General features: G+C 37.7%; 2 protein-coding genes across 16 annotated transcripts in view; one reads left to right on the forward strand and one right to left on the reverse strand.

Moving 5' to 3' along the window:
- ART3 (ADP-ribosyltransferase 3 (inactive)) overlaps window positions 1-20,237 on the reverse strand; it is a 143,217-nt gene that overhangs the window by 121,758 nt on the left and 1,222 nt on the right. The window lies entirely within an intron of this gene.
- Window positions 1,996-4,348, forward strand: CXCL10 (C-X-C motif chemokine ligand 10). The gene is made up of 4 exons (XM_086405341.1): window positions 1,996-2,114; window positions 2,635-2,761; window positions 2,986-3,075; window positions 3,505-4,348. Exons 1-4 carry the CDS (start codon window positions 2,060-2,062, stop codon window positions 3,539-3,541), a joined length of 309 nt encoding a protein of 102 aa, XP_086261467.1. The 5' UTR covers window positions 1,996-2,059; the 3' UTR covers window positions 3,542-4,348.

Raw genomic sequence — 20,237 nt, forward strand, 5'->3', positions numbered from 1 at the left:
TGCCTCACTTCACTCTCCTTTTGACTTTCCAGTTTCCCCACAGCTAAGTCTACTGACTTACCCACTTGCAAGCTTAGCTCTACCCCAGTCCTTAGAACAGACCAACCTGAGATTCAACAATCCAGAAATTTCTGCATCCCGAAGCAAAACTCATACACTGTTCTGATGACGGAGCCCCTGCATACGAGGTTCCAAGTTTTACATGTGTTCAGTTTACAAATATGGGCTTTTATCTTGGCCTCTATGCCAACTTTTAGGCCAGTTCCTGCCAGGTACACTAGTCTAACCCTAGTGTGGAAGCCCTACCTTTCCCTGGACCATTCCTACATTGCTGCAGCCAGGCTGACTATGAAAAGACCCCCCCTCCCCAGGTATTTTCCTAGGTCCCAAGTATCACCTGCATCTGGATGCCTGCATTTAGAATAGTATTTAATTTTGTATCTCCTGTTGTCAATCACTTGCCAAGAATACAACCAGACTATTTGTCTTTTGAATACTGGTGAATTTCTAACACATGTTATATAAAAGGGTATTACCTACTTCTTACTAATAATGTCTGCTGTGAATTATCAGCCAAGCATTACTGAATGCTAAAGTAAGAAACCAAGTTTTGATCCTATTTGCCCAGCTGAAAGTGTGCTTATTTTAGTTATCAATGTTACCAGCTCTAAGGCTATCACATTTTTGCCTCTGCTTTGCATGTGACATTCTCTTAGAGCTGTACCCATCTTAAACCAATCTCTGTTTCCATTCTGTTCTCCTAAGGTCTGTCTTTACTTATGCCCCTATTTTAAATTTATTTCCTCAAAAAGCTTTTAACCCTACTATAGCTACAAATCCTTTTATTACTCCATTCTCGATCCTATGATGTTTTCATTCAGGGATGGACTGTAGTACATGAAACTTGTTTACTAACATACAAGAAATCAGATATCCAAATACATAGTGTTTAACCTAGAAATAATTATGTTGGAGGTTATTCACTTATTTTAGTGATGTTAATGAATAATTGGAGCACTTCTAGAATTCCTTGAAACTTGCCAGTTCCATGTCTTTGACCTTCTCCAGAAGACCAAACCTATTACTTGGTAGTATTTGATCAAACACTCCGCTATTTGATTAAATACTGCAGTGCTTGGTGAAATTATTGTTTCCAAAAATTAAATTTACCTCCAAAGGAGGAGAAATTGCTATTACTAAGGACATTTTTTAAATTGCTGAGCCTCTGAAAGTATTACCAAAATTTAAAATGTTAAGAGAAAAGCATCATAGTTAAAATAAATGGATGAAAACCTAACACTATTATCTAATCTTTAAAATTACTCTTCCACATATAAAATAATTTCCTATCTTCTTACAGATTATAGAAATAAAATGAGAACATATATGACATCGCTGAAACCCATAAAAAGTGTAAAAAGTGAATAAAAGTAAGATTTCCTATTTATGCCTTACTGATGCAAATTTAAATGGATGTGAAACAAATATTAAGGCTTACTCATTTTAAAACTGTATTTAGGCATAAAACATTAATATAAATTAATTTTAATGGACACAAATGTATAGATATATTTGTAAGAACAATAAAATAAAGGAGAGATGGATCTGTGCAACACATAGTTAAAAAAAAACCACAACTGTATTTAGGACTCTGATTGAGTTTAAGTTGACATTTTTATTTTGCAGGAAGTGCAAGAATATAAGTTCCTTTTTTTAAAGTAATTCTACTTGCAATAAAGTTATCTTTTTTGAGAAACTGTTCATCTTTTAGAAAGTGAAACCTAACTCACTCTTATTGAAACAAAGGAGGGAGAGGGAAATTCCGTACCTCAGAAGCCACAATAAATATAAACAATATCTTTGATTCTGCAGTGTGGGACTTCCCCAAAGAACAGATTGCAGGTTTTGCCAAGTCAACTGTACTGTCATCCAATCAGAGTTAGAGAGGGAAAGTGCCTTTGCAAATATATACTGCATCTGAGATCGATGTTTTCTGAGACTCTCCTCAACTGTTCAGGCAGTCTGAGCCTACTGCAGAAGTACCTTCAGTTGCAGCACTATGAACAAAAGCGGTTTTCTTATTTTCTGCCTTATCCTTCTGACTCTGAGTCAAGGTAAGGAACATCAAGGGATACTTAATTTATAAGAACAGAAATAGGACTAGGGTATAGATTTTTGAAGTACAGAAATAATGTATTTGCAAAAGTTTTACAGCCTGCCTAAAAATGAAGGGTAAATGAACAGAGATTGCTTCTGATCAGAGCTTATTATCAGAGAAGCAAGTGGAATAAAAGAAGAGAGGAGGAGGAAGGTGGGAGTGGAAAAGAAAGAGGGATATATAGAGAAAATATGAGGGAAGGAAGAGAAAGAGGAAGAGACAGGTATCTCCTTAGTTAACTTAAGTGTAATTAACTATATGACTGGGGCTCAATGTATCTTACAATCAACAAGTTACAATTCCATTCTTTCAGGGAATCAACTAATTAAATCAAACAGAGCTGTATGATCACAGATTGACTATATGATTACACATGGAGGCAGAGGTTCTGCTAAGTACCACCAAATCCACATTAAATGCCTAAAATGAAAACTGTGCTAATGTCCTCTGCTATACACCTGTCTCTTTTCCTGCAGGCGTACCTCTCTCTAGGAATACACGCTGTTCCTGCATCGAGATCAGTAATGGATCTGTTAATCCAAGGTCCTTAGAAAAACTTGAAGTCATTCCTGCAAGTCAATCCTGCCCACGTGTCGAGATTATGTGAGTAAAACCTAATGATCATCTCCCTGGCTGTAATCAAACAATAAATACGTGATGATTATTCCAAACATCAGTAAAGGGTTTATGTTGATCCTAAGACTTCCATAGAGCAAAGAGAAACATCTAAAGTGAAACCTAAATGCCTGACTTTAAAACTATATAGTCCATCTGTTTTATTGGCCCAACATTGTTTTAAATATTTTCACTCTTTTTTACTCCTACAGTGCCACAATGAAAAAGAATGGGGAGAAAAGATGTCTGAATCCAGAATCTAAGACCATCAAGAATTTACTGAAAGCAATTAACAAGCAAAGGTAGGTTTGCTATTGCTTTCAGAAGAACTGCTTTTTAAGAAATTTCAATTTGGGGAAGTTAGAAATATTTGCATTGGGCTTTCTGGTGGAATTCTTGGCTTAAAACGGTGTTACCACCATGCTTCCACTACCTCCATCTGCTTCTATACTTCAGGTGTCATCTTGTTTGGTATCAAAAGTTACCCTAATTACCTGTCTGGAAGTGTCATTAGGCCACTTCAACCTTGAAGCGGAGCTATAACAATGCAAGCAAAGATAAATTTCCCATAAGCTTTTCCTGGCCTTAAAAAAGCATCCTGTGTAACCCACAATGATTGTCTCACCACATTTCACCTAAGGACCTAGGATTACCTATGAACTCAGTATGTTCCTAGCAGAATTTAGACTGGACTCATTAGAGTCTCTTACACCCTCTTTCTCTTCTTACAGGACTAAAAGATCTCCTCGAACACGGAAAGAGGCATAATCACTGCACTACTGATAAGGATGGACCAGAGAGAAGCTACCTCTACAACTGTTTCCCTGTGTACAGTATATGTCAAGCCCTAATTGTCCGTGGACTTCGGTTTTTCTAAAAGGTGACCAAGCCAGTCACCATATCAGCTGCTACTACTCCTGCAAGGGAGAGGGTGGCTCATCACCCTGAGCTGTTCAGTAGTAACTCTGCCCTGGCACTATAACTGTAAGCTACACCGAGGCACTACGTTCTCAGTCAATGTGCTAAGTCCCAGCCTTGCTACTGACAGTTTCCTCCCCTTTCCAATCTTTCTAGGTAATTAAGGGATCTTTCCAGCTCTGGGCTTATTAGAGACCTTAGGATCTCAAATAACTAAGAGATATTCAAACCAATAACACAATCTGCTTTTTAAAGAAAGATCTTTACTGCAGGGGCTTCCACTGCCACCCCTCCAAGGGGCCCATATTCTTTCAGGTGTTATGTACATAGTTCCAAATATATAGAAGCAGCCAGAAATATCTGGAAATGTAGGTGAAAACCGTAGTACTTAGTCAAAAACTATACAAAGTAGAATTCTTAAGGATATATGTTTTTTATATGATTTTCAGTGTTCATGGAATAACTTGTATACAACTATTAACTTGTGTAATTATTGCAATGGAATAAATTTTTAAATTTAGATACATGTTCTGCAGGCTATGTAAGACAAATATGCTAAATGATTTCCAAAATAAAAGTAATGTTCTCTCCTAGAAAAACTAAGAAAGATTATGCAATTGTTTAGAAGCCAAAAACATAATAAATAATTATAACTAAGATGAAGTGTCTGGTGGATCATTTGACTGGGACATTTATTTCATAAAAAGCATACATCGGAGAATCCACAGCCAAAGAAGCAGGGGTGGGTGGAGGACAAATTAGTTTGAGGATTATCACATTCCTTCCAACTATAGTCTCATCATACAGGATTGGAAGGCCCATCATACAGGATTCTTCCAGGGCTTATGTGGCAAAGCAGAGCTTGGCCTAAGCTTCAGATCCTTAAGAGTGAACTTTCTATGAGACATTTGCAACCTGATAACATCAAACTCCAAAATATTTTAAATTAATGCTTCTTTCCCCTGTGCCCAGATCTATTTCTCCTCCTCTATTTTACACCCTAGATGAACAGCAGCAGCATCCATTCAGCTCCCAAAACCAGACTTTTCTGAGTACTTCTACACTGCTTCTCCCTCACCTCCCATATCCAGTCAGTCACTGAGAAGGTATTTGCAAAGCATTTAGTTGGCACATTATTAGTATCTGAAAAGGAAAGGACAGACAACTAGCTGAAAAACAGGAAACAAATGAACAGGATTCCAGAAAAGAAAAAAGCACAATCCCTTAACATATGAAAAGATGCTCAATTTCATTAGTAATCAGGGACACATACATTCAAATTATTATGGTATACCATTTCATGCCACCAAATTAGAAAAAAACTTTATGTTGGGTAATATCAAGTATCAGGAAGGTATCTAGAGTAAAGAGATAACTCCACTTTTGATGAAAGAGAAAACAGCTATGACTACCCTGAAAACCAGTGTGTTATTATTTCATACAATTTAACATGTGCACACTCTATGCTCTACCAATTCAACTACTATGTAGACACCACCGATAAATTCTTATATAGGATATACAGAGAGAATGTTCTAGCAACACTGTTTACAATAGTAAAACTCTGTATATAAAGCCACATGTTCATAAATAGAATGGATAAGTAAACTAGAGTATTTTAACTCAATGGAATATTATACAGTGTGAAAATAAATGAAGTACAACTATACACATAAACATGGATGAATTTCAAAAACAATCTTGCACAAAAGAAGCTTGCCACAGAAAAGTACATGCAGCATGGTTCCATTTACTATATAAAGTTTTAAAACAGGGAAAGTAAACACTGACAAAAGACTCCTGAACACACAAGTTCCAACTATGTGGATCCACTTACATCGAAATTTCTTTCAATACGTACTATAGTACTACATGATTTGCAGTTGGTTAAATCCCCAGATGTGGAACCACAGATATGGAGGTGGTGGTGGTGGTGGTTTAGTCGCTAAGTCGTGTCTGACTCTTGCAACCCCATGCCAGGCTCCTCTGTCCATGGGATTCTCCAGGAAAGAATACTGGAGTGAGTTGCCATTTCCTTCTCCAACAGATATGAAGAGTCAACTATAAAGTTACATATGGATTTTTGACTTGGGTGGGGAAGAGGGTCAGCGCCCCCATCCTTATGCTGTGCAAGGGTCAGCACCCCAATCCCTATGTTGTGCAAGGGTCAGTGCCCCAATCCCTATGTTGTGCAAGGGTCAGCGCCCCAATCCCGATGTCGTGCAAAGGTCAGCACCCCAACCCCTATGTTGTGCAAGGGTCAACTGTAGAGACATATATGATGAAAACAAATACAAAGGAATGATTTCCATAAAGTTCAGGATGGTGATTATTTCAGGAGGTGAGAAGGAAATGAAACCAGGGAATAGCACATAAGGGGCTTCTGGACTGTAGTAAAGTTTTATTTTTCACCTAAATAATGGGTACATGAGAATTTGTTCTTTAATCTGTACCTACACATTTAATTTTTAAATACATGCTCTATTTTACACTTAATAAACCAAAACAAACTAGCAAAGAAACAAAGAACTTCAGAATATTACCAGCTCTGAGATGTCTTCACGAACATCAAGCAACTTCACATAGCAAAAATGACAGAATAAGAGAGCTATCGCTGGGGGTGTAATGTACAGCAGAACGACGGTAGTTAACAATGCTGCACTGCATATGTGAAAGTTATGCAAGAGAGGAAAGGGTAAAGGTTCTCATCACAAGGAAAAAACTGTAACCATGTGACAGTTGCTAACTAGACTTATTGAGGTGACATGACGATCGATCATTCCACAATATATACAAATACTGAACCATTAGGTTCTAAACCTGAAACTAATATGATAGTACCAGTTCAGTATGTCAACTGTACCCAATGAAGGAAACTTAAAAGATAGATAAAAATCTAATGCAGAGAAAGCACAAACACTAACACCATATTACATGGCCCTTAGTATGAAAACCTTAGGGGATCACAGCAAAATCGAAGTGGCAGAATTTCTCCTTCCTGCCCTCTCATTTTCTTTTTCTTCCTGACCCCATGAATTTACACAAAAGATCACCTATTTTATTCTCAACCAACTGCCAACTACTTTTCAGGAAGGTATTAACCAACAGAGCTTTAAATTGTTCTCTGTTCAAAGGCAGGGCATTCGTTTAACAAACATTTATCCCCATTATATACCCAGGTTAAAAGAAATTACTACTCTGTGAAGTTTATAATTTACTATTAATGACAGAAACAAAGGTAAATAAATCTGAACTGAAAAAACCCCAAATGTACAAAGAAAATAGAGGAAATCAGGGAAGCCTTTCCTGGGAAAGTGATGGCAATCTGAAATTTGAAAGACACGTATGTATCTGATAGGTAGAAAAATAAAAGTGAATTCTAGTAAAGGAAAGAGCATGTACAAAGACACAGGTGTGAAACAGCATAGTGTATTCAGTCTGGAAGAATGGAAGTTTAAATGGATATTGTGAGAAATGATTTTGAGGAGACAGACAGGGATTAGATCAGGAAAAATTCTTTCTAAGTATGCCATCATTATCAGTACATATTTATAAACTATATACATATTATAAAACATACATGAAAAAATGTTCAAGACTGCTAGACTATGTTGTAGTAACAAAGCTCTCAAAATATTAAATATGCACCACAATAAAAATTTATTTCTTGTTCAAACCAAGTTCCATGCAGGTGGGCAGGGCCTCTACACCAACTCAAGAACAGTCTCCCTCAATCTCAGTTGAGAGTCGCCATGACAGGAAGAGAAGGATGGAAGTGACCTCTTGGCTCTTAAATGCTATACAGTCTACACCGCCTTGTCCAGAACAAGGGACTCCCTTACTTAATTGCCATGAGGGATATAAATTTGGAAGGGAATGTGTACTTGTCTCTTACACAAATAGAAAAAATTTAATGAGATTTTTAAAAATTATAAGCCAGAAAACAAGGCTCATGCAGAACTCTAGTTCAGGAAGAGAAATCTATGAAGATATTTTAAAAATAAGTCTCTATTCTTAGGGAAGTTAAGAGGTGAAAAAAGAACGTCTTTTCTAAGCAGAAAGCTGATGTAAGTAAAATTTGATGTACACAGTGAACAAAACAGACGTATCTACTGTATTACAGTCACGTTGTAAATCTCAGGGGGAGAATCTCTTTTTTTGGCAGGGGGAGGGAATATATGGCCTACAATGACCAATATGTTGCAACCTGATTTAAGAACACTGGTTTCCTATAAAGAAGGGAAAATGGGAAAGGGAAAAGTAATTGTAATTTTGCCTCTTAATTTTCTTTGTCAAACCATATTTGGTTAATTCATGTACCATATCTAGACCTTGATAACTGATTAACACTGTTCTCCCTCCATTCAGAGCCTGGCTGAAACCTCAATAAAGCAGTAAGAATACAATATTTAGTAAGTCATTACAGCTTGTATGGGCCTCTGTTTTCTCAAATAAAAGAGAAGTAGAAATCCTCCATAAATGTTGCTAAGACAACAAACTATCAAGAGCTAATTAAAATACTATTTCTACATTACTTTGCTGACGAAAGTCTGTCTAGTCAAAGCTACGGTTTTTCCAGTAGTCAGGTATGGATGTGAGAGTTGGACCATAAAGAAAGCTGAACACTGAAGAACTGATGCTTTTGAACTGTGGTGTTGGAGAAAACTCTTGGACTGAAAGGAGATCAAACCAGTTAATCCTAAAAGAAATCAGTCCTGAATATTCATTGGAACAACTGATGTTGAAGCTCCAATACCATAGTCACCTGATGCAAAGAACTGACTCCTTCGAAAAGACCCTGATGCTGGGAAAGATTGAAGGCAGGAGGAGAAGGGACAACAGAGGATGAGATGGTTGGATGGCATCACTGACTTGATGGACATGAGTTTGAGCAAGCTCCGGGAGATGGTGAAGGACAGGGAAGCCTGGCATGCTGCAGTCTGTGGGGTCACAAAGAATCAGGGACAACTGAATGACTGAATGACATGATAGGATTATATATGATTTTTTAAAATTTTATTTTCCAAGTTTCCTATAAGAACATGTTTACTGTTTTTATTTAATTACAATAGGAGGGGAAAAGTTAAGCAATTTTCAAAGACACTGAATTTTAAGCATCAGTCTTAAAGGACTAAGATTTATGCTGTCAGAGACCTTTATGAAACTAATCATCTCTGAAAAAAGATCTGAACTGAAAACAGAGTCATGCAGATACCAGAACTTCTTTCTCCATGCTAGACTAAAACTTAACAGCTCGTGTTAAAAATCACCAACCTATTAGTGAATGTATTTTGGATCATCATATAATAATGTATGGTGATCCAAATGTATTTGTTATCAGTCTCCTTGCTTAACCTCTTGCCTGCTACAGGTTATTCACTATACAAATCATTGCCATATTTATAAAAAATTAATATAATTATATTTCTCCCCTGGTTTCATCCTCCCAATACCATTCCACCACACTTGACATGAAATCCAAAATTCATCATGGTCTGTAAGGCTCTGCATAACTCTCCTGCCTCATTCCTGCCATTTTCCACCTCTACCTTTCTACTTCAGCCATACCAGCCTCCTATACTTCTCAAATACAGCAAGCATATTCCCATCACTTCCACAGCATTCCACAAGCATTCCACAAGAACATTGGAGTGGGTTGCCATGCCCTCCTTCTGGGGATCTTCCCAACCCAGGGATCAAACCCAGGTCTCCTGCACTGCAGGCAGATTCTTTACCACTAGTGCCACCTCAGTTCAGTTCAGTTCAGTTGCTCAGTCGTGTCCGACTCTTTGCGACCCCACGAATCGCAGCACGCCAGGCCTCCCTGTCCATCACCAACTCCCAGAGTTCACTCAGACTCACGTCCATCGAGTCAGTTATGCCATCCAGCCATCTCATCCTCTGTCATCCCCTTCTCCTCCTGCCCTCAATCCCTCCCAGCATCAGAGTCTTTTCCAATGAGTCAACTCTTCACATGAGGTGGCCAAAGTATTGGAGTTTCAGCTTCAGCATCATTCCTTCCAAAGAAATCCCAGGGCTGATCTCCTTCAGAATGGACTGGGTGGATCTCCTTGCAGTCCAAGGGACTCTCAAGAGTCTTCTCCAACACCATAGTTCAAAAGCATCACTTCTTTGGCACTCAGCCTTCTTCACAGTCCAACTCTCACATCCATACATGACCACAGGAAAAACTATAGCCTTGACTAGATGGACCTTTGTTGGCAAAGTAATGTCTCTGCTTTTGAATATGCTATCTAGGTTGGTCATAACTTTCCTTCCAAGGAGTAAGCATCTTTTAATTTCAACCTGGGAAGCCCCAAATAGAGGAGCATCCCTGGGTGGAACACTCTTAAACCTTAGGAGAAAGTCAACTTAGAAATAAAGAGAAGCTTACTAGTTTTGTTGAATCATCACAGGCACAGAAGGCATGACAACCTTCTCCCATTACAATATCCACTATGTGTACTGGCAAACTGTTTACTAAACTATGAGAGGCCCTGACTGGAAATAGAATTAAGGTTAGGTTTTAAGCAGCAGCTTACATGACTTTCAAAAATAAATGTGCTTTAAAACTAAATTTAATGCTCTAACAGCACCAAAAGCTGTTAAGAGTAGGGGAAATCCATGCTCCTCACAGGGTTTCATTCTGAAAGACACTTATTTCAAAACCAAAAATAACTTGTCTTATTTTCACTTGTGATAGAGACAAGCATGTTGTTTACATATAATGCAACATTTTCCCACTTTGTTCAAATTTAATTAGAGCCAGAACAACATGGCCATCTCATTTCCTAGGCTCAGATGCAAGAGAAAAACTCCCTTACTTTTACTTTAGTTACTGCTGCTGCTGCTGCTAGTCGCTTCAGTCGTGTCCGACTCTGTGCAACCCCAGAGACGGCAGCCCACCAGGCTCCCCCGTCCCTGGGATTCTCCAGGCAAGAACACTGGAGTGGGTTGCCATTTCCTTCTCCAATGCATGCAAGTGAAAAGTGAAAGTGAAGTCGCTCAGTCGTGTCCGACTCTTAGCGACTCCGTGGACTGCAGCCCACCAAGCAAGAGTACTGGAGACTTTAGTTACTACAGAATAGGAAAAGAGGACAAAAGGAGAAATTGAAAAAAGTCTAACATCAATCTCATCTTAAGGAGAGTTAAAGAGTCTGTCCAACTCCATCATTCCCAGAAGACTTTTACCTTGGTATGTGTGGTTTTCAAGGCTCAACAGTTTCCTAAAATTATAAGCAAAACATACAAATGCACACATATAGGTAGCCTTTACCAGACTGTGAGAGAGCTCAACAACCTCCAAATGGCTAAAATCCATGAGTGTACTAATTCATTCAAGACCTTGAACAGACCATTTCAGTTTGCAAAACATTCACTTCAGGCCACAGGGACATCAATATACACACTTCAATCTGGGTACTCTTACATGCAAATGACTCTGGACATATTTGGCAGTCTAGGGATTTAGAAACCTGAGCTGACTTCAAGATCTGGCCCTAAAGGAGATATAAATAGTCATTATTTCCAAGGTATTCCTAGAATTTCAAGACTATCTGAACTATTAACCATAATACCACCTTTTTAAAAAACTTCTAGAACCACTGAGGGCACAAACTTGCTGTTAGAAATTAAAGACATCCTTCAGATTACTATATGAGACTAAATGGATTCCTGGCATATTCTCAACTCAATCAAATTCAACTTAACGAACTGTGCACCTACTATCTTCAAGATCCAATGAGGCAACAAAGACAACATGATATCTGACCTTAAAATTTTTATACTCCAGTGGGAAAAAAGCACATATATAAACCAAATATCACCAGCAATCAAAGGTAGGAAACACTAATGTTTAGATAACTGGTATTGTAAATAATGCTGATAAAAAAAAGAAATCTATTATGTTGGAAGTGATAAACATCTTACATACAGTTAGTAGAAATACCTTGTATTAAATTCAAAGGAACATGTAAGTTATCACTAAAACACTACAAGGATACATATTAACTTTCCTCAGGATAAAAGAATGCTTATATTATTAAAATCACAAGAGATATAAAGAGATCAAAGTCATATTCTGCCTATATGAATAAGGGTAAAATTGAGACTAAATCATGAATGTGCCATTCTAAATTGTGTAGGTAACTGGACTTCTCATCTCGTTAATTTTGTTTTATTAAGAAAAGCCCACATAGTAACGAAGTCAACCATAAACAGAGGCAGAACAATATGTAGTCTAGCTTGGTTGTTGTTTAGTTGCTAAGTCATGTCAGACTCATTTGTGACTCTATGGACAGTAGCCTGTCAGGCTCCTCTGTCTATGGAATTCTGGAGTGGGTTTCCAGGCAAGAACACTGGAGTGGGTTGCCATTTCCTTCTTCAGGGGATCTTCCTGACCAAGGGATCAAACCCACATCTCCTGCGATGATAGGTGGATTCTTTACCACTCAGCCACCTGGGAAGCCTAGCCTAGCCAGATCCACTTTATAGTGGTACCTGGAAGGCGTTTGGGAAGCTTCTATACAACAAACAAAGAGAGTCTTGTTAAAAGGGAAACTGAGGCACACACATTGATATTTTTCAAAAGTTTATTTGAGCAAACATTAATTCAAATCAAGCAGCACCAAACCAAAGCTGGTTAGAAACACTCCATTGACAGGAGCTAGGGCTGAGGTTTTTACAGAGAAGATGCAGAAGCAAAGCAAGGAAAGTATTCGATTGACCACAGCTTAAATAGCTGCCTTACTTGGGAAAACCTAGTTGACTGGTTTTCATTTTTTCAGTGTACTGACTCTGGTTTTAGTTTGCTGGTGTAGGCTACCAAGGCACTAAAGCCATCTCAATCTAACGGCCTCCTTGTTTAATTACTTTAACAATTCATTTTTAAAAATTTGATTACAGTCATAATAGTAAGTATTTATGTTATTGAATTTAGATCATGCAGATCAATTATACCTCCTGATGACTAATAGGTACAAAAAAATGAAATGCATGTGGATCTACATTGTCTCACTCTAACTGATGCTCATCATCTCTCAGAAGGAATACTAAAGGGAGCAGGATAAGACAGTCAACATAATAAATTCTAAACTAAGTTTAAGAGCTACTGAGGAAAAGGAAAGACGACCTAGGGCTGTGGTGTGTTCAGGGAAGATGTGACAAGAAAACAGAATTCTAAGTGAAATTCTTATTGAGGAGCTTGCTGAAGTTCAGCATGGTCAAGAAGCAAGAATCACAGCATTAGCACTGTAGACAGCCACCATTCATATACACACAAAGACCTCTGTAAATAGCTCATCATACTTTGAGACTAAGTAAAACAATTATTTAGCTTGCAGGGAAAGAATGGATTGAGATAGAAAATAAAATTCCAAGTCAAAGACCATCATTTACTGAAGTATCTCACCTGTGTTTTAGAACATAAAAACAGAACCTAATTAAATTGGAATTATACATTTTGGTAGAAACAGAATTATGAGTAATAACACAATGCGTTACATCTAACTGACTCAAAATAAAAATTCACCTAACAAAACTGTAAAGTAACTATACTCCAATTTAAAAAATTCACAATTAAAGTAATAAATGAATTTTCACAAATTACACATCAGCAACCACAAAGCCTGACTAACAAATACCACAAATACCAGAGGAGAAAATACAGACAAGATATATTCACAATGGCAGACACTATAACATTAGTTGAAATGTTAGATCATAATTTTCAACTGGGAGCACATACCAGGAGAAATATATTTGAATCTTGGAATGAGTAGCAAATACAGTTTGAAACACCCAATTTTGTAATCTGGAAATCAGCAACATTACTTTTTTAATAAAAACTACAAAAAAAAACAAAGTTTATACAATCATCTTGGCTTGCTGTAGAAATTCTCAAAGATAGGATAAGGAAGTTTTCAGAGTAAGCCTTAGCATAAATGCTATATATTAACATTTGCTTCCTACTAACATAACAGGCATTGTTTGTTTCAAGAGAGTATATGTTTTATTTTAAAATCAAGTTTGAAATTTTGGGTACTATAGTACAATACAAAAGGTGCTCTTAGTTCCCCAAAGCTAACTTTTGTCACATCTGCTACTTCCTCTATTTCAAGACTTCCAGATACTCTTGAGCCTGCAAGGTGTAAACCAAGAACATTTTCAAAATTATACCACTTAGATTCTGACTTGAGGTACCAACAAGTGATGGAATCAAAAGGGAATGGTTTTAGGTTACGGGCTGCTGCTAAGTCACTTCAGTAGTATCCAACTCTGTGCGACCCCAGAGATGTCAGCCCATCAGGATCCCCCACCCCTGGGATTCTCCAGGCAAGAACACTGGAGTGAGTTGCCATTTCCTTCTCCAATGCATGAAAGTGAAAAGTGAAAGTGAAGTTGCTCAGTCGTGTCCGACTCTTAGCGACCCCATGGACCACAGCCTACCAGGCTCCTCCGTCCATGGGATTTTTCAGGCAAGAGTACTGGAGTGGGGTGCCATTGCCTTCTCCGTGGTTATGGGCACTGACATGCAAAAGAAAATATTCACTTATTTCCCATATAAATTTAGTATATATTGCAAAGGATGCAATCTAATCTCATTTTGAGAAAAGAAATTCAAAAGTAATATCTGGAATTCAACTTTAATTCAGATCTCTAAGATAACTTCCTGAAATTCATTTTGGATAAAATTTATCCTAACATACATGAGCAGACTTTGTATGTCATTCTACTTGTCTTGACCTACATTTATAAAGTCATGTCAGGTCACTAGTTGACCACAACACAAGTAAACAAATTTCAGTGACTACATATAACAAAGAATACCCACTTTGCAAAAATACTTGGTAAAGAAACAAATGGATGGTTTCAGTCATCAAGTGAGAGAATTAGATTTTCAGAGTTCCTACTATACTCAGAATGTCTAGTTTTCAACAAGAAAGGCATACAAAGAAACACAAAAGTACAGCCCTTTCAAAAAGGAAGAACTGACGAAAAACCATTCCTGAAGAAACCCAGACATTCATGGGACTTACTAGACAAAGATGTTAAATCAACCACCTTAAAATATGCTCAAAGAGCTAAAGGAAATCATGTACAAAGAATAAAAGGAAACTGGGAAAAATGCTGTGTGAAGAAAATGAGTGTATCAATAGAGACAGAAATTACAAAAAGGAGCCAAATACAAATTCTGGAGCTGAAAAGTAAAAAACTGAAATGAAAAATTCACTAGAGGGGTTTATCAGCATTTTTGAGCCAGCAGAAGAAAGACTTAGCAAATTTGAAAGTAAGTCAATTGAAATTACTGCATCTGAGGAGCAAGAAAAAAAAAGTATGGAAAAAAGTGAACAGAGCCTAAGGGACCTATGGAATACCATAAAATAAAGTAATACAATGCAAGTCCCAGAAGGAGAAAAGAGAAAGGGATAGAAAGAATATTTGCAGAAATAATGACCAAAAATTTCCCAAATCTAGCAGAACACACGAGTCTACACATCCAAGAAGTTCAGTGCACTTCAAGCAGGATAAACTGAAAGAGATAGATAATAATCAAATTCTCACCAATGAGAGAGAATCTTGAAAGCACTGAGAAGTGATTCATCATATACAAAGTATCGTTAATAAGATTAATAGTCAACTTCTCATCAAAAGCCATGGAGACCAGAATGCTGAGAGGTGATGTATTTTAAATTCTGAAAGAAAAAAAATTCTGTCAATCAAAAATTCTAAATCTGGCAAAACTATCTTTTAAGAATGAAGGAGAAATAAAAGCATTTCCAGATAACAGAAACTAAGGGAGTTCACTGCTATTAGACTCGCCTGACAAGAAATGCTAAAGGGAGTCCTTCAGACCAAAGAGAAAGGACACTAGACAATGAACTGAAACTATGACAAAACAGAGAACACTGGCAAAAGTGATTACATAGTGAAGAAGAGAGAGGAGGAGCAGTGGAGTCACCACCACCTAAACTATAGTGCTGGAGAGGCAAGCCACATGGAGGAGTCTTCAGGAGCCATTTAACAGCCAGGACTATACCGCTGAAGAAAGAAGTTACACGGATAAGACCTGTGATGTCATTTTGGACATCCAGTCCAGTAAAGCCTTCAGATGACTCTAGCCCTAGTCGCTGATTGCAACAGAGAAAAATCACTAACAAACTTCGGTGGGAAAGTTAGGTATTAATTTAGAGATCAAGTAACTTAAATTCACACTATATCAGGCAATAATTCATAGTTTGAAACAATCAATTATGGACAATCTCTATTTTATAGAAATAAAAATCAGTATTTTATAATAATGAAAAACTTCTAGATCATTAAAAGCATAAAAACTAAGAAAAAAACATTGAGCCTGATGAAATATATATGAGGATGGAGGGTCAATGAAACTCTCATTCACTCACTAACAGTGGAAGCATAAATTGGTATGACTTCTTAAACTGAATGTATATACACACTATGAACTAGCAATTCCACTCCCAATGATGCACTCAAGAGAAATGCATATACGTGTGGACCAAAAGATGCACACAAGAACACTCATAACACCAAATGGGAAACAATCAAAATGTCCGTCAACTGGATGTACACCCCATTGTAAGTCATACAACAGAATACTATAAAAAATAAAATGAACAAACTCCTCCACACATAACATGAATGAATCTCAAAAATATAATATTTAGAGACAGAAATAAGGAACTAAAAACATATCATATAATGCCATTTATATAGTTCAAAAATAGACAAAACTCACCTAAGATACAAGGTACCTTTGGGGAAGCTGGGAAGGGTACTGTCATGCTACTGACACTCGGTTAAAATTCACTGAGCCATACCGGTACACTCTTCTATATATATATATTTTTTTTTTTTTTTTTCCTCTCCAGTATGTATGTTGTATTATTCAGCCAAAGCTGTCATAACAAAAGATCACACACTGAGCAGCTTAAGCAATAGAAATTTATTTTCTCACAAATCTGGATACTGGAAGTCCAAGACCAAGGAGTCAGTAGGGTTGGCTTCTTCTGAAATTTCTCTCCTTAGCTTGCTGATGGCCATCTCCTCCTCGTGTCTTCTTCACGTGGTCTTTCCTGTACCTCTCTGCATCCTCATCTCTTCTAATAAGGACACTAGTCATAATGGTTTAGGAACCATCCTAATGATCCCATTTTAAATTAATTATCTCTTTAAAGATCCTATCTCTAAATAAAGTCACATTCTGAGGTACTGGCAGTTAGAACTTCAACATATGAATTTTCAGGGACACAATTCAGCTCATATAACATGTCACACTTTGAAAAAATTATGCAAGAAATGAAGGCAACAAAATATAAAAAGCAAGTATTTTAACTACAAATGGATTAGATCTTCCTATTCAAAGTCTGTAAAGAAATGACATACATTTATAATGTTAATATCCTGACTCCACTTGACAACTGTTCCTCACAATATAGATGATGCAGAAATTAAGCCAACACAAACTAAAATGTCAGTAAGTAAAAAAAAAAAAAAAAAACTGAAATAAGCTCTGATCTTGAGTTTCATACATTAAACTAACAAAAGTAAATGAAATGACAAGGGAATTGGGAAACTGGTATATCTACACACTAATGAAGATATTACAAAATCAGTCCAGTCTTACTGTCAGATTGTTTCAAAAGATATAAAAATGTTTTTAATCTTTGTGTCTAAGCTTCTAAAGAAAGAAAATATCCCAAGAAAGTAAAATCTCTGAAAAAAATAAGAGTACCCCTATTATATCTTCTTCCACTTTACTGACTACGCTAAAGCCTTTGACTGTGTGGATCACAACAAACATCTCTTGAAAATTCTTCAAGAGATGGGAATACCAGACCACTTTACCTGTCTCCTGAGAAATCTGTATGCAGGTCAAGAAGCAACAGTTAGAACCAGACATGGCATAACAGACTGGTTCCAAATTGGGAAAGAAGTATGTCAAGGCTGTATATTGTCACCCTGCTTATTTAACTTACATGCAGAGTATATCATGCAAAATGCTGAGCTGGAAGAAGCACAAGCTGGAATCAAGACTAGAGGGAGAAATAGCAATTACCTCAGATATGCAGATGATACCACCCTTATGGCAGAAAGCAAAGAGGAATTGAACAGCCTCTTGCTGAAGGTGAAAGAAGAGAGTAAAAAAGCTGGTTTAAAACTCAACATTCAGAAAACTAAGATCATGGCATCTGGTCCCATCACTTTATGGCAAATAGATGGGGAAACAATGCAAACAGTGACAGACTTTATTTTCTTGGACTCCAAAACCACTGCAGATGGTGACTGCAGCCATGAAATTAAAAGACGCTTGCTCCTTGGAAGAAAAGCTATGACCAACCTAGACAGCATATTAAAAAGCAGAGACATTACTTTGCTGACAAAAGTCTGTACAGTCAAAAGGTTTTTCCACTAGCCATGTATGGATGTGAGAGTTGGAACATAAAGAAAGCTGAATGCTGAAGAATTGATGCCTTTGAACTGTGGTGTTGGAGAAGATTCTTGAGAGTCCCTTGGACAACAAGGAGATCAAGCCAGTCAACCCTAAAGGAAATCAGTCCTGAATATTCATTGAAAGGACTGACGCTGAAACTCCAATACTTTGGCCACCTGATGCAAAGAATTAACTCATTGGAAAAGACCCTGATGGTGGGAAAGATTGAAGGCAGGAGAAGGGGATGACAGAGGATGAGATGGTTGGATGGCATCACCGACTTAATGGACATGAGTTTGAGCAAGCTCCAGGAGTTGGTGATCGACAGGGGAGCCTGGCGTGCTGCAGTCCATGAGGTCGCAAAGAGTTGGACGTGACTGAACTGATTACAGAAACAACAGAAACTGCTCAGTCCAGCACGGAGAATAAACAGACTACAAATAAAAGGAAGCATTTTAAATCGTATAAACTACATAGATACTGGGAAATGTTTACGTAAAATGATTGTTTAGTGACAAGAGTCAGATGTAGACATAGGTGTATGTGTGTGTGCATGTGTTTGTGAATGTTCTCATGTCACTTCCTTGGTAAAATCCTTCAACTTGTCCTCACCACAAGGATTTACAAGGGCCTTCATCCTCTAGATCCTGCTACATTTCTAGCCTCATTGCTCGCCACTCCCCTGTTATCACTCTACCCTTCACCCTTATCAAAGTTCTTGAAGTTTTTCCAGTTTCTAAAACTTAGCATACTTTTTCATGCCTCCCACCTTCTCTGAGTAACTAATTCCAACCAAAGCTCTCTTCCAGACCTAATTTAAACAACTGTGATTTGAAGCCATGAGCCAAAGTTGTGACCTTCTCTGCACTTCCAATAACTTGTGTACAACGCTTTATCGTACCACTTCTGCAGTAATTGCTAGTTTATATGCTGCTTTCTTTCACTAAACTGAGTTCTTTAAGGGCAGAGATTATTGTTCATATTTATGTCCTAGAATAATCATAAGAGCTTGATGAAATAAACGATGAACAGCAAACAAAGGGTTTCCAAGAACACGGACTGTTTTCCTCTTCTAAAGTTACTTAGATAAGCAATCTTAATGTCAATCACTTCAAAGAAATATGGTTATTTTAAACAAAGATATTTTCTTCCTTTTCAGGATAACTTTTTTTCAAGTCACACAGCAGCTTCAACCACTGTGGTTATGTTTCAGCAGACTATAAGCTGACTTGCCAAAAGTCATAGAGCAAAAATGTTATGTTATTGCCAGCATTCATCTGCAGCTGTCCTTTAAATGATGCACTTACATTCCATCTCAAGACAATTTATTCACATATTTAATCCAGTCCGTAAACTTTAGATAAAACATATAAACAGGAGGCCAGATGTTAAGATCATTAAAGGAAGAACGTGTTCCTTTCTGTTAACCTGAGAATGCAGACAGGACTTGAATCCCACCACAGCCCCCACCGACTATGATGTGCTTGCAGGCATACTATAATATTTTAAAAGGAATGACTCCCTGCATAGGGAAGAAAGGAAAAATCAGAACGCTAAGTAGGGGCTGCAGAGACTTTCAAGAAATAAACTCTTTTCAAGTAAGCATCCTTTAATAGCTGCTGAGAGGAGGGGAAGTCCACACTGCGAGAAATGCAAAAAGGCCTGGGAGTTTCACTATGAGAGAAACTTGCTTCTGCTTTCAAAGTAAAAGGGAAGACTCAGATTTTCACTCCGGCACGGTCACACTGGGCATATAATTAAACAGACCACACTGACCCCATAACCAAACAGGCGGAAGTGGGAGGCGGGCAAGCACATGTGAAGACAAAACGCTGCTCTGCTCGGGAGGCTGACACAGCACTTGGTTCCCCCTGCACCCTCCTCCCCCCGGGGACAGGAACTGGAGGTTTTTTCCGACTCAAAAGAGGTTAAAACTCTATCCAAAGGGAAACTGGGAATTATCTATTGGTTTCGAAGGCTTTGAAAATCCTTGGCTCCCTTCCCAAGGCTGTGAGAACTGCCAGAAAGGTCCTCTTCTGGGTTTCTGTTTCTCCTAAATACCCCATCGAGCCATAAATGCCGCTTCGCTGGGGT

Source organism: Bos grunniens, chromosome 6 (assembly GCF_055505025.1).
Source record: "Bos grunniens cultivar Pamir isolate PY7600 chromosome 6, Bosgru_T2T1.0, whole genome shotgun sequence".
In the NCBI taxonomy this organism is placed as follows: domain Eukaryota; kingdom Metazoa; phylum Chordata; class Mammalia; order Artiodactyla; family Bovidae; genus Bos; species Bos grunniens.